The sequence below is a fragment of the Musca vetustissima genome, unplaced genomic scaffold, assembly GCF_032173495.1.
Source record: "Musca vetustissima isolate MV318-11 ecotype Yass unplaced genomic scaffold, APGP_CSIRO_Mvet_v1 utg7558, whole genome shotgun sequence".
Lineage (NCBI taxonomy): Eukaryota > Metazoa > Arthropoda > Insecta > Diptera > Muscidae > Musca > Musca vetustissima.
The window spans coordinates 112,873-128,348 of NW_026883613.1; the positions used below are offsets into that span (position 1 = coordinate 112,873).

Sequence of the window (15,476 nt, forward strand, 5' to 3'; positions counted from 1 at the left end):
AGGTCACATCTTTGACTTATTTGGTAAAATATTACCATTTACGCAGTTTGAATAAAATCAGGCATTCCATTGATAGTGGAATTTTTTTTTTTTTAAATTATGACACTTTGTGGATGGGAGACTAGAAGGAGTAGATCGATTTTCCCCATTTCCAAATATTACGATGTGCACTCTTTGGAAAAAAAATCGAACATTCCTTCCGCCTAATATTTGATTTATAAATATTAAAAATATTGACCCTTTGTGTGGGAGGTACATGAAAGAGTGTACCAATGGATTCCACCCTCGGCTTGGAAAAGATAATAGCATGTTCAAAGTTTGGTTCAAATCGGATAGTCCGTTTGTATGGTTGTTATACAATTAATGTTCAGCAATATATTCTGATCATTTTGTGGGGGAGGAGGTACCAACATCGATATACACCATCTTCGGTCCAAACATCTTAGGAGCAGTAAATGTTCCTAAAAAAATTTTCGATATTGATCCCCTACTTAAGGTAGACCCCATATGTCGTACCTCCCATATTTCGAAGACACGTTTTCAACGTAATTGACTGTAGTTTAGTATTACGTTGGGAAAAAAGAAATCCATTAAGCCGGTCGTCGAAAATTTCAATAAAATCGGAGAAATAATCGAAGTTGACTAAAAATCGACCATAAAACAGTTTTAAACCATTTACACAAAACTGGATTCAAAAAGAAGCTCGATGCTTGGATACCACACCAATTAACAGAAAATAAAATAGGATGTATCGAATTTCCATCTGCGAAGCCTTGGCAAAACGGAATGAGATAGACCCATTTCTTAAACGGATGGTGACTGGAGATGAGAAATGGATCACATACGATCTTTGGTCAAAGAGTAGTAAAGCACCTCAAACCAAACCAGGACTAACGGCAAGGAAAAGGTTCTGCTATGCATTTGGTGGAAGTTGCTTCCAAACGCTAAATTCTGATCTCTATTGTCAACAACTGGGCCGTTTGAAGATAGCAATTGAACAGAAACGTCCAGAATTGGCCAACAGTAGAGGTTTCGTGTTCCACAAGGACAACGCTAGGCCACACCCATCCAGAGTGTCTCGCCAGAAACTTAGGGAGCTTGATTGGTGTGTTTTAATACATTCGCAACACAGTCTGGACTTGGCACCATGCGATTATCATCTTTTTCTTGCATTGCAAAATTTCCTAGATGATAAAACAATTTGTATCTAGAGAGGCTTGTGAAAATCGACTACTAGAGTTTTTTTTTGCAAATAGAGCGCAGGACTTCTATGAGAGAGGCATTATGAAGTTACCTTTAAAATGACAACAAATCATACAACAAAACGGTATATATTTGGACATTCCGAAGCATGTTAAATAAAGTCCAATAGTTCATAAAAAAATAATGGACTTCTTTTTTTCCAACATAACATTTTGGATTGGGCAAAAAATTCCCTCAAACTATTATATTGAATCAAGTTTTAGGATAGTCCCCACATAATTGAACCTCCTATTAATCGTTATTTTGTAAATATTGATCGATCTTTGGGTCCAGCACATTTATAGGTATTCTGGTGATCTTAGGCGCATTTTCTGAACATAGTGATTATATAATATAGTACTAGCAAAGTGCCCGCTACTTCGTATGCGGAAAGGGAATACAAAAAATATTTCATATGGTATCGTAAATACTGTAAATTTGTTGTACTATAGTTTGCGATTTAGTACTCTTCATACACATAAGCATTATTTTCCGAAATCTCTCTTACTTCCATTAAACAGATTTAAACCAGTAAGGAAAGTAGTAAAGTACCACATGCAAAATTTCGTGCAAGTCGAAAGATATATGGGGACTTTGGTACACCATTTACATTAAATCGGACGAAGTTATATATGGGAGCTATATCTAAATCGGAACCGGTTTTCACGATGTTTAACACACATCGTTCTAGACGTAATTCAGCCCGCTGTGCCTAATTCGTGTAAATCGAAGGATATATAGGGAGGGGGATAGTGGTGCACTATTACCTAAAATCGGACTAAAATATATATGGGAACTATATTTAAATTTGAACAGATTTTTTCCCAATTTCAATAGGGTTCGTCCTTGGGCCAAATATGTGACGTATGCCAAATTTCATCGAATTCGGATCATAAATGCGACCTGTACTTTGTTTACAATTTAACATGGACAGACAGACGGACATGCATAAATCGACATAAAATGTGATTCTATGCATATAATGTGATACCGATGCCGAAATCGAAATTTAGTGCATTTGCTATTATATTTACTATTCGTACAAATCAATTTGAGTTTCTCTATAGCTAAATACTACACTTCAACAGTAATCTAAATTCCAAATCGCAGGATCCAACCAAATACAAATGGTTTCAAATATAGTACCATCATACTTATAAGTAAGAATTTCTAAAACTACATCAATCGTACTCTCCAACAGTAATCTTAATTCCACCAAAGTCCAAATTTAGTACTTTTCGTACTTACGAATTTCCAAATATACCTCAATCCTTACTTCAAATAGTAATCGTATGTCAAAATTTAAGAATTCCAGCTCTGCCTGTTCATCAAAAACCAAATTGTACCAGATTTGGTACCATTCTGTACTTTTCGTACCCATATTCCAAACTTTATCAAACCTACACCCCCACAGTAACCTAAAAGTACATTTACATATACGATTTTAAATCGACTCGATTAACGAAATCCAGAAATACACCTTAATTGTTTACACATACCCTTAATCATGATCTAAATGCCGAACAGCTGATGTTTGTTAGTATACATACAAAATTATTAATTTGCGCCAAAAATATTTGTTTGCAAATTGAAAAAGAATAGAAGAATTACCACAATGGAAATGTTTTTGTAATACTGTGATCGTTTGGAAAGTAAAAAAACACCTAAAAACAAAAATTCTATAATTAATTTTTATTTTCCTTTGATCTGTCTTTTTGTATTTGTCAGCCGTTAAATTTAAAAACAAACGGCATGTAAAAACAGTTGCAAATTTTGGTACATTGTGAGAGAGTTGTATTTTTTCGTACAAAACCCGCGTTGCATCTCAGTAGTACCATGATTTCGATCATGATTTAAAATAAATCCTGCTGCACGATGATTAAAATTTGTGTGGTAAATCATGGTAAATTCAGCCTGATTAAGAAAATAAACCCTGATTCAGCCTTTAATCATGATTAAATGTTATATGTAAATTCGCTTTAAGTTGCAACTTTCGGGATTCGAATTCTACCCGTTCACCAATGTCCAATTTGTACCAAATTTTGTGCTTTTCGTACCCATAAGTACGAATTTCCAAAACTACCCCAGTCATGTTCTTCAATAATAACCTTTAGTCCACATTTAAGGATTCCAGCTCTATCCGTTCACCACACTCCAACAGTAATTTTAATAATAAATTTCAAGATCCCAGCCCTATCCGTTCACATAAATCCAAATTGTAGCATATTTCGTACCATTTAGTACTTTTCGTACTTTAAGTTTGAATTTTCAATTTAATTTAATCAAAATTTCAGGATCTCAACCCTATCCATTGGTACCTTATATTATTTAGTAACCCATTATCACTCTAGAGCGCGGAACTATAGCGCTGATCGCATTGAAATGTTCCATAAGGTTCCAGTTATGGTCAAGGACAACGCCTATAATTTTCGGTGATGATCAGACAATAATTTTGGAATGAAGTGGACCGAAAACTTAATTTTTTGTGTTTTTTTCGAGTCGATATATAGACCACAAATGAAAGCCGAACATCACAACACAACCCACGGTGAAGGGAATCTGGACAATAGCTGTACTGAATACTCGTAATATTAGGAAAATATGTCAGTGTGAGGAAAAGGTGCTGTTTACCTCTAATCGGGCAAGAGGATGCCAATATCACGAAATATTGCCCAGGCTCCGAATAAACATCCGCAGAAAATTTGAGTTCCGTGGTAGTGGTGTAGGGTATCGTATGGTCGGCCCCGTCCGACTATACTGCTCCGCTCACTGGTTTTAAATTGCTCATGCTCGCATTCAAATATAATAATTCCAGTAATTCCATACGTCATAATCTGAATCGGAATCACAATACCTTGTGCATCATTGCACATTTGTGACGTTATTTAGCGACAGACATACATCCAAATTAACTTAAATCTTTTAATAAATTAACACAAGTGCACGTTCGCACAAGCAAAAAATATAATTTTAAATGTCGTTTCATATTCAAAGCAAACAACAAGAAAGTGCCGCAAACGTTCCCCACAATAAATGTCGCGTCAAACGTTTTAGAAGTTATATATATATATATATATATATACCTAATGTTATTTTGTAAACTGTCACTGCTGTTGAATATCACAAATTCAAAATTTCCTACGCCAAAACCAAAAATACAAGATAGAATTTATTACGATCATAGTGTACATGTGATCCATATTGAACAACAACAATGCTTATATTTTAATTTGGACACGATTTATTATTTTTTGTATTTATTTATTCTGATAAATGAATCATTCCGCGTATTAATTCTACTGTTGAGTTCATTCATTCCGAAAGTAAACGAGTAGAGGCGACGCCAGACCTAGATGTCATTATATCCCACAATTATTCCATTTCAAAACTTGCTACGAGTGTGTTTACTAGCAGACGTAGCGATAAAGTAAAAAACAGAGGAAAACAGCTGAGGCACATCTGTCAAGCCATTATCTGATTATTAATATAATTAATAATTGTATTTTGTTTTAGAAGTGTTAAATTTTAATTGAAATTCTAATTGAATGCTGCTGCGGGAGATTGTGTGAGTACTAGAGCTAATTGTTGTAATTTGAAGCGTATAAAAATCCGCTATATTTTTTGCTTTGATTTGCATTACTTCCGATATCGATAACAATTGCAATAAACCGCAAATACATTTATTTCTACGATACATGCAAATAAACTCATATTAGTAACACGCACCCACACATCGCTCCATATATCGTCAATGAAATACACTGAGCTATATCAACTCTATATATTTTCTTGATCAGCATAAAATTCTATACCGATTTAGCCATGTCTTAAGAAATTTCTATTAAGAAATTCGTGCCCTCAAGAGTTTGTAACGTCACGATATATTGATCCTTCAAATTTTAGTATACGGATCACCATATATCGACCAGCTAATTAAACCCACAAAGCATAAAAATGGAAAATATTCATCCAAATATTTATGAAAATCATTTGAGAAAATACATTTGCCGGTCACTGTATGAAAACTTCGGTCCCAGCTAATTTCATCGTTTACGTATTCGGCGGATTGTAGCATTTCCAACAATTTGATAACAATGAATAAAACCCTAACAATGCTGAAGCATGCCCGGCATTTGTTAGAACAATTCCATTGAGTGATACTCAGGCAAGCAAGCATTCATAGTTTCGAAAGGTGTTTCTTATCGCTCAGTCGCTAGACTTCTCATAAATAAAGGTACAATCTTAATCTCAAAGGTGTGTGTGTGTATCTGTGTGTAATTTCAGTGAAATGTCAACTACAACAAATTTGGGTTCCAGTCGCCACAGTCACACCCTATTCATAATAGCTGTATATATTCGTAAAATTTTCTTTAAAAATCCAACACTGTGAGTACCCAGATAAACGTCCAAAAAAATTGCCTGATTTGCATTTGAAGATGTTTGTCAGTTTTGTTTATTTTGAAAAATGTTTGTGATCTTGTTTTCGTTTTTTTTCGTTTTTTTTTTTTTTGCATTGATTTCTTCTTCCCAATAAGAAAAATTTTGAATGCCTGCCAGCCGTTATTTGCATTTGCAAATTCAAATGCTTCCTTAAAAATCGATCGATTCTAACACTTTTTATTTGTTCTCCTTTCAGAATGGGCTCATTCAATTCGGCGCCCAAAATCAATAATGTCGATTCACAGGATGATGGTCTAGATATACCGAAGGGTCTCAGCACATCGGAATTGTTGCAACATGTCAAACATTTGCGTGGCCTCAATCAACCGCCTCTATTGAGTCGTTACTTTTTGAAGCCAATGTCATCGATTATTTCATCGGATTTAACGGATGGTTTGCGTTGTTTGAAATTGAATTCAGTATCACGTGGTGAGTACAAAAAAAGAAAAAAACAAAAGTCGATATCGATTAAACGATGAAATTGGTCAAATTCGTAATTTAAAACATCCTCCGGAGACCCCATTATTAATTCTTATCAATGTCTGTCTGTGTATCTATTTTTACATTTTGCTACTGTTGATATTGAAACGGTTCACGTTTTGGTAGCCCCCATATATCGGTACACCCTGATATTAGGTTTTGGATTTTGGTTGGTTTATAAGTTTTTGAGCAATCGTGCCCGTCATTTGTAAAAAAACTGTTTCGGGAAAAAGCGTTTTAAGCGTTCGAATTAAATAAAAATATTAAATATTATCAATATTGATCCACTTTTATTATAGCCCAGATATAAACTCCCACCCTATGGCTTGCGGAGGTCTTGGATATAACACACAGGATTTATTATTTACTTCATATTAGGTATATTTTTTATCAATGAGGTTTCGGATTTAATGTGGTTCTAATCGGTTATTCAATTCGTTTCAAATTAAATTACAAGTCTCTAAAATATTTACCCTTTGTGGGGGAGGTACCAGAAGGAGAGGGCCGACGGGTCCCACCTTCGGCCAGATATTGGATTAAATATTGAAAATTTTGACCATTTTCACCCGTTGGTATCAGAAGGAGTGGATAATTTTGTCCCATATTTCGACTTCATCTAGGCATGCCAAAGATAATAGGTTGGTTCAAATCGAACATTCAATTCGCCTAAAATTGGCGAATTGGGGAGGCACCAGAAGAAGTGGACCGAAATTCCCGTACTGGAAGAAATATTACGTTGTACAAAGTTTGGATGAAATCGGTTACTGCCTTCGAGAGTTATCGTGCGTATCAAACAGACAGACGGACCGAGGAATGACATTTGATAAACCAGTGAGCGGAGCAGTATAGTCGGACGGGGCCGACCATATGATACCCTACACAACTACCACGTAACTCTAACTTTCTGTGGTTCTATATTCTGAAACTGGGCAATATTTCGTGATATTTGTACCCCCTAGATCGATTATAGGTCAACAGCTCCACTTTCTAATCCTGGCATATTTTCCATTTTTTTCATGAAGTGAATTTTTACGCTATAAAATAAAAAAACTGATCACTTTAGGTTTTGGTTGATTTGACCCTCGGAATATTGACCGATCATCATCTAAACAGCCCCTCTAAGTATTCGGTCACATCCCCTTCACCTTGTAAAATATGTGATTTTCTGCATATAATAATTGCCTCTAGAGCGACTAGCAAATCTGACAAAATTAAAATTTTCCGTCCATTGCACCATTGCACACCCTGAATGAAATCTCAACTTCACCGAAAACTAAAGGCGTCGTCCTTGACCATAATCGGAAATTGCTTTACAATTTCAAAGCGATCAGCGCGACATTTCCGTCCTCTAATGGAGTAATAGTAATACTATGCACATAGTCACATTTACCTTATTATGTATAACTCCCATATCTGAGCACATCCGACAATATAATTGGTATCAATTTAAAGGTCAACCAATCCTCTAGGATATACTATCAACTTCTCGGGTCTATGTCCTTCAGGAGTAAATATATACACCATAGAATACAAATTTTGTCATTTCTCACACAAAAGTCAGAGTCCATTTGACCTGCTAAATTTTGACCGATCTTTATCAAAACAGGCATGCTTATTCATGTAAAAATTCGCGATATTTGGGCCATAATTGCGGCCTCGGGAGCGATCAGAAAAACCGAGAAAAAGTAAGTATTTGGTCCATTTCATCCCCTAAATATTAACCGATATTTACCAAAAACAATAGGAGTCTTCATTGGCCAGAACCCATCCTACATGCAAAATTTCGTGAAGATTGGTCCATAACTGTGGCCTGTATCGTGTTTACAATTTATAATGGACAGACGGACGGACACACATGTCTAGATCGATTCAGCTAGTCGAGATATGACGATCGGTATACTTAAAGGTGGGTCTAGGACCAATATTTCGCGGCGTTACAAACTCTTGGGGCTGCACAAAGCTATAATACCCTGACAACATACAACTATAGGGTATAACTACGATCGTGGTGCTTCTGTGAACTTTTATAAGATCGCTACAGGCGACGAATCGTAGATTTTTGGTATAAACCCGAAACAAACAGCAATCGACCGTGTGATGAACAAAATCCAACGGAAGTTGTTCGTGAAACAAGCACTTTCCATCAAATAATCGCCTGTTTTTTCGACAAAACTTGTCATGTGGCGACTTTTCCGCTTGAGCAACGTACGATGATAAATCCCACAATTTTTTCCACCTGAAGTCTTCGGAGAAATTCGGTAAACGACCATAAGAAGCATTGTGCACCATGACAATCTGGCTCCCACCAGCTTAAACGGCGAACAACCATGATTCGCCACCCAAAGATTTCTTTGTAAACCATTTTTGATTTGTATATATATATAGAATTAACTGTTTTAAATACAAAAAACTTGCCCTGTCATTGTCTTATAGTCTCTTTCCAATATAATCTTAACAATTTCAAACCGATCTTACACAATATTTCAAATGTAAATCAATTTTTGCTATTGCAATATTATTTGTATCTTATTAACAATTGTATTGAATTGTAAATATTAATTTCTTTTTTCTCACCTTTTTTTCTTTACAGTCTGCAGTGCCCCAATTTCGGATCCAAATCATATTCGTCTGTTGCAATGGAATCTTTTGTCACAAAGTAAGTAATTCTTTCTTCGCTCAACCTCACTGGGCGATTATTGACTCTTTCTTTGTGTGTCAACCCAGCCATTTACCGGATGCTATTGCAAAAATTTGAATACGAAATTTGTCTTACATAAAGATATGTTGCGGTGGATTAATTTGAAATGTTGTATGCCGAAGCGTCTATTGTGGAAGAGCGTTTCTTTTTTATGAATGGTTATTTGTTTCCGAAAAATATATTGAATGAAAATAAATACTTCGGAAAGTGTGTAGAATAATGTTAGGGACAGTAGGTGAAGTGTTATATGAAATCATATGGAAGATACTTTATTACATATCGACTCATATGAGGTATTATATCTACTGAATGGATATATAAGGCCTTTAGTCTACTGAGGTCTTCTAAAAGTAGAAGACGTTTAGCTGTCTTTCATTCAAGAAGTCTTATAAATGATATAAATACATTTTATTTATAGAAGTCCTACAATGGTCATATAGGATCCATATTGAGTGCTTCTATCCTGATACCATGATTGAAGATAATAAAATTTTATAAAGAATCGATTCCATTATGAACGTTAGCACCGTTAGTTCTTTTCACACAAATTAAAAGAATTCTCAAATATTAGTTGGTATATCCATTCTTGTATCTATATATGTTTCTCATTATAAATGTATGGGTTCCAGACAACCCTATAAAACTTTCCTTGCACATTCCGAAAAGCCAACCATAGCAAGTTTGATTTTCAGTCGTTTCCTCTGGACGTCAATCATCGCCATAGCAGGTCACTAAATAGCCTATTCCCTTCGGATATTGTGTGTGAAAATTTATTAATTTGGTCATAATCGGTTTACCATCGACAGATGTCCTCCAGTATTTTCATTAATTACAAATTAAATTCCTCTTTTTTTCTCTTTCAGCCCTTGGCCAAAATAATGATGGTTTTGTTCGCTGTCCCGTAGAGGCTTTGACATGGGAAAATCGCAAATACCTTATAGTACAAGAAATTTTACAGCACAATCCCGATATTTTATGTTTACAGGTAATTACCGAAAAACCAATAACAACATACCCAATTTATAAATTTCTAAAACTATAATTTCTCTTCACATATACAGGAAGTCGATCATTTCAAATTTCTTCAAACCATTTTGGGAACACAAAATTACGAAGGCATATTCTTCCCCAAACCTGATTCACCATGTTTGTATATCGAAGAGAACAACGGTCCCGATGGTTGTGCCATTTTCTTCAAACGTGATAAATTCGAATTGCGTAACTTCGATACACGTATCCTGGAGGTATGGCGTGTTCAAAGTAATCAGGTTGCCATTGCCGTCAATTTGATTGTCAAACAAACTGGCCGTGAGCTGTGCGTCTGCACTACACATTTAAAGGCTCGTCATGGTTCGCTCTTATCGAAATTACGCAATGAACAGGGTCGTGATTTGATTCGATTCGTAAAACAATTTGCTGGCGATCGTGCTGTAATATTGTGCGGTGATTTTAATGCTGAACCCACCGAACCGGTCTACGAGACAATACTGAATTGTGAATTTATGAAATTGGCCAGTGCCTATGCTGAGATGCGTGCCGAGAGCGATGAGTGTAATAATGCCAGTACCAAGGACTCAATGCCGGCGATGAACGGTTGTGATAAAGTGCAGAAGTCTATACAAAATGAGCCACCCTATACGACATGGAAGATACGCGAAGATGGTGAGGAGTGTCACACAATTGATTATGTCTTCTATACCAAGGACCAGTTGAAGGTGAGAACCACCATTCCATTAAAGAATTTTGAATTGTTAGTAAATAACTCTGTCATTATATGTTCTAGGTTAAAAACTGTTTGGAATTCCCACAAGGCGATGAAATCGGCTTGAATCGTACGCCCAGCTTCCAATATCCCTCAGATCATTTCTCTTTGATATGCGACTTTGAGGTTTTGGATTCCTCGCAGGAATCATCAGCACAACAGCAGTCGCAACAGGAAAAAAATAAAGTACAGTGAACCTCCTAGATATCTTCTTCACACCCTCTGAGCCATGTGTTTTCTCTACTTACACAAAACCTGAAGTTTTCCACACACAACAAAAAGAAGCAATACCCCCATAAAAGTTTACATTAAATATGTAAACACGAATTTTACTTAATTAATTAATATAGATTTTAAAGAACGCCCCTTTTACATCCTAACATACAATCACACACACACACACACACACATCAACAGATTCACTCTTAACAAATTGTGATATTAGCTCTTAGATACAAAACAACTACAACAACAAAAATTAAAGAAAGAAAACGGAAAATGCATAAGCATAAAATTTACTTACAAAAAAAATTGACATGAAATCACATTCATGCATAATATATACAGACATACAATAATAACATTAATATTAATAGCAATAATAATGAAAGTAGTTTTGTAGTTTTCTTTGATTTATTTTTTTATTAAAAAAAACAACAAAAACATAAATAAAAATACATTAGATGTAAAACAATAAATATGTAATTTTATTAATGGTGGGGCGAAATCCATAAAATATAAAGAATTCTTCAAATGTAACACCATAACACTCGGATCTTCTGTCTATAGTGGATCTACAGAATGGTTTTGTTTAATAGTATTAAATGGATAAATATTCTTGTAATATACGAAAATTGTTATTTCGTCGTTATAATCTAAATCTTATAATCTAAAATCTATAAATTTGATTCATCACAACCCCGGGATATTTTTCATAATTTAAGTTGTTAATAGCTTGTCTTTTTATATCAAAATGTCAGGGGCTTAAATACTAAGCTCAGAAGCCTATACATAAAACGTTTTTATGTTGATTATAAGTGATTGTGTTCACAGAAACATGGCTTAAGTCTGATATTAAAGACACTGAATTTTTTTCTGATAGTTTTCAAGTCTATAGAAAAGACAGGTTAGACAAAATTGGTGGTGGTGTTTTGATTGCTGTCCACAACCCAATTTCATCTGAACTTGTATATTTAGAAACTAACCGTAATGTTGAATTAATTTACGTAAAGCTATTGTATCTTGGCACTATTACTTATACATCTTGTTCCTATATTCCTCCTAATTCGGATATTGAGATATATAACAGACATGCCGATTTAATAGGCTACATCTCGGATTTACTCTCTGAAACATCTTTGTTAATTTACATGGGTGATTTTAATCTTCCAAATGTTTCTTGGGTGGCAGGTGACACAAATTTAGATTTCATTCCGGCGGTAAATAATAATACTGGACTAGATACTTTTTGGGACAAAAAATATATGATAAATGTTTGTATCAAGTTAATTATATCTTAAATTTTAAGGATCGGATTTTGGATTTAGTATTTTCACCCACGTTAAATATTTCTCTAAACAGAGTTTCACCCCTTGTAGAACTTGAAGACAAGTATCACCCTACGTTTTCAATAATCATATTGACGCGTGTGTTGCAAATTTCTACAATGAACTCAACAGTGCTTTTTCCAAATGTGTTCTTTGACTAAATGTTGTTGACCAAAGTCCTGCCTAGTTTACACCTTCTTTAAGGCGACTGCGTAATATTAAAAGTAGGCTCTTTAAAAAGTTAAAAAAAACAATACTTTTCTGCAGATCTACAACTACAAACCTTTTGGAATTCATTAATGCAGTTCACAAGGTTTTAGTAAAAAATTGCTGACTGATGTTATATACACCGATTTCAGCAAAGCATTTGATACGGTAGTTCATAAACTGTTGCTTTATAAACTTAGTCTTATTGGATTTCCTAATACATTCTTAAATTGGATATCCACCTACTTAGAAGGTCGTTCGCAGAAAGTATTACTTAATGACTCATTATCCAGGAATATTACTGTCTTATCAGGGGTTCCATAAGGTAGACACTTAGGACCTCTTCTTTTTATTCTCTACATCCATAACCTTCCTTCCGTTATCCGCTTTTCAAAAATACTAATGTATGCTGATGATGTTAAGCTTTTCCGGCATATTGAATCTTCAAGTCATTCCAATCTTTTACAGTTTGATTTGCATTTTTGGCTAACTGGTGTAGCGCCAATGGAATGTTTTTAAATATTAATAAAAAATGTAAGAAGCTATCATTATTTAAAATGCACAAATAATTTATTATTTTTGTACAAATAAATTACATTATTCTGCTATTTCATATCATAGAAGACCGAAAGAAATACATTAACAATTGTAATAATGAAAATACAAGCAAAGGTAAAATTATTAACCCTTGAAGCACCAGCGACATCAGTCTCCTGATTAACATTGACTCTGCTGTTGAGAATGAGACTGACACCAACAATTACCTGAAAAAAAAAACAAATACATTTATAAACAAATTGAAAATATATTCAGAAGGGTTTCGAAAATCATAAATACGAGGTTTGGTTCACAAAGTCCAATTCCCAAAGAAAATATTTATTTATTATACTTGAAAGAAGAAATTTTATTTAATATCAACAACTACAACTTAATGTCGCAAAAATATATTCTCAACCAACTACTTATACACCCATACACACTTACAACTTACTTGAAAGAAAATACTTATCGATATGAAAACCACATTTGCCACATAATATGGATGTTTCGTTTCCATGTCCAAAAGTGTTCGCAATTGATTAACATTTGCTGTTAGCAGAGCCAAATCCATCATACCCTGACCATAGGTTTTGCGTTGTTGATAATTGTGAAAATCCGTTTTGGTTATATTCTCATTCGCATTTTCTTTTTTATCCTTTTTCGATTTGATAGCTTTCAAAGCATCTTCACTGACCTTAACTGATATAGTTAAATAAAAATTAAAAACAAACAAAATTATATACGAATATAAATTAAAATCTTACCACCAGCGGAACAATAAAAACAACTCCATGGTGAACGTTTCTTGGATCGTTGTGGCTGTGGATTGGCTGAAAGTAAATTTTCTAAAGGAAGAACAAATCGAATTCGTATTCTTTAGTATTTCATTTTGAGTTTTACCTTGTACTTCACGATTTGGTGATGGCACATGTTCCATTTCAATATCCTTTAAATACAAAGAAGGGAAGGAAATGTAAAAAAAGAATATGAAATAAGTGAATACTAAGTGATAACAATAAAACTTAATGATAACAAATTATTTTCGTTTTTGGTTTGGAACAAATAGGCGGACGTTTGACAATTATAAAATATATACTATCTTATATATTACTTAAAAAAAAATCTGTAATAATTAGCACGATGAAACAGGTGGATGACCTTTATATTTATCTGAGACCATTGTCACTTTCCTCTAAATTGCAAAGTTCTGATTAAATTTTATAATTTATGTCATGACGTCGTTTGAAATAATCTAGCCAAGCAGGTCAGTTAGTCTTTTTCGAAATGTAAATCTCATATTCTGCGCCATTTTGACTGATTTCTACAAACTGGAACTTATTTGTGTGCAAACATTTCCACTGATATTTTCTTTTATTTTTGTAGTCAGACATACCTCATTTGTGGAGCACATTTTTTGACCAACGCCCGTGGAAATACTTAATTCCATGTTCGTTTTCTTTTTCCAATTGCACTTCCGATGTATGTCTTATTGACACTAATGTTCTGCACCGACTAGAAAACCTCTGCCTATGTTATTGGCATGGTAAGTTATTGGATAACCACAATTGAATATAAATATCTCACATTATTACTCAGCAAAGGTTTTAATAATAAATTTAGTAAAAATACTTTAAAACTATTAAAAGGGTATTGTAATTATAGGTACGAAAATAATCGAATGCGGCAAGCTGCTCTCAATCCCAATATTTAAATATCATTTCCCCTTTTCATTCTTCTGAGAACGAACATCCGGCATAAGCGGAAGAGTATTTCCCGTTAGTCCAAATCCGATTCAGACAATTTGGAGTCGATTTACAAATATCCGTCAGTCACAAGAGAAAAGAGTAACCGATATCATCCACACTTTGCACATCGTAATATTTCTTCCAGTCCTAAATCAAGTTTGAAGATGAGGATTATCGGTACACCCCACAAAAAGGCCAACATTTTGCTACAAATTTATTTTATTTTGTAATATCATGCGAATGTACAATTCGATTTTAACTACACTTTACACAACCTAATATTTAACCATACCTTTATAATGTTGGAAGATCGGACTTATCGGCCCACCCTTTTCGTTCCTCTCACAAAAGTTTTAATCTTCTAAAAATCACAATTCATTCAAATGTTATTTAAATTTAATGAATGCGACAAAACGCCATCTATTGATGTAGTCCATTGAAAAATGTTTTTGTAATAAAAATTGATGTCATATGAAATCTAAAAAGTCTGGCTATTTCGAAATACGTTCGTATTTTAATAAATTTGAAGATTTTTATGTGAAAAATTATTTTGGAATTTACGTTTGTAAATTGACTGTTAAAACTGGATTTAAAAGTTAAAATTGTCGTTTCTATAATAAAGAAAATAAGTCCCCTACAATATGACACCTGATTTGTGTTACTGTCAGTGGAAGACAATTCTGAAGAAACCCCAATAAGAAAAGGAAAAAAGTTGGTCTGAATCGACTATATAATACCCTACACTATTTTTGGTATATATAAGAGATTTTTGTACGATTCTTATAGTAACCAACATTAATATTTATACATATTCC

At 34.1% G+C, this 15,476-nt stretch overlaps 2 protein-coding genes across 2 annotated transcripts in view; one reads left to right on the forward strand and one right to left on the reverse strand.

The window, feature by feature from the left end:
• LOC133330526 (nocturnin) overlaps positions 1 to 10,817 on the forward strand; it is a 28,345-nt gene extending 17,528 nt beyond the window's left edge. The window contains exons 2-6 of the mRNA XM_061538963.1: positions 5,879 to 6,111; positions 8,753 to 8,818; positions 9,724 to 9,845; positions 9,922 to 10,575; positions 10,644 to 10,817. Of these exons, the coding sequence (XP_061394947.1) occupies positions 5,879 to 6,111; positions 8,753 to 8,818; positions 9,724 to 9,845; positions 9,922 to 10,575; positions 10,644 to 10,817 (1,249 nt within the window). The remainder of the gene's footprint in view (positions 1 to 5,878; positions 6,112 to 8,752; positions 8,819 to 9,723; positions 9,846 to 9,921; positions 10,576 to 10,643) is intronic.
• Positions 10,818 to 12,979: 2,162 nt separating this feature from the next.
• LOC133330518 (ninjurin-A-like) lies at positions 12,980 to 14,363 on the reverse strand. Its single transcript, XM_061538955.1, has 5 exons — positions 14,310 to 14,363; positions 13,817 to 13,862; positions 13,681 to 13,761; positions 13,368 to 13,615; positions 12,980 to 13,140 (listed from the first exon to the last, which is right to left on the reverse strand). Exons 1-5 carry the CDS (start codon positions 14,361 to 14,363, stop codon positions 12,982 to 12,984), a joined length of 588 nt encoding a protein of 195 aa, XP_061394939.1. The 3' UTR covers positions 12,980 to 12,981.
• Positions 14,364 to 15,476: the final 1,113 nt, after the last annotated feature.

Bases quoted from the DNA above. Each gene is read 5' to 3' on its own strand.
- LOC133330518 (XM_061538955.1), bottom strand. From the start codon at position 14,363: ATGGAATTAAGTATTTCCACGGGCGTTGGTCAAAAAATGTGCTCCACA. The intron at 13,762-13,816 runs GTAAAACTCAAA...TTCTTCCTTTAG, and splicing joins ACCAAATCGTGAAGTACAAG to AAAATTTACTTTCAGCCAAT. The intron at 13,141-13,367 runs GTAAGTTGTAAG...TTTTTTTTTCAG, and splicing joins CGATAAGTATTTTCTTTCAA to GTAATTGTTGGTGTCAGTCT.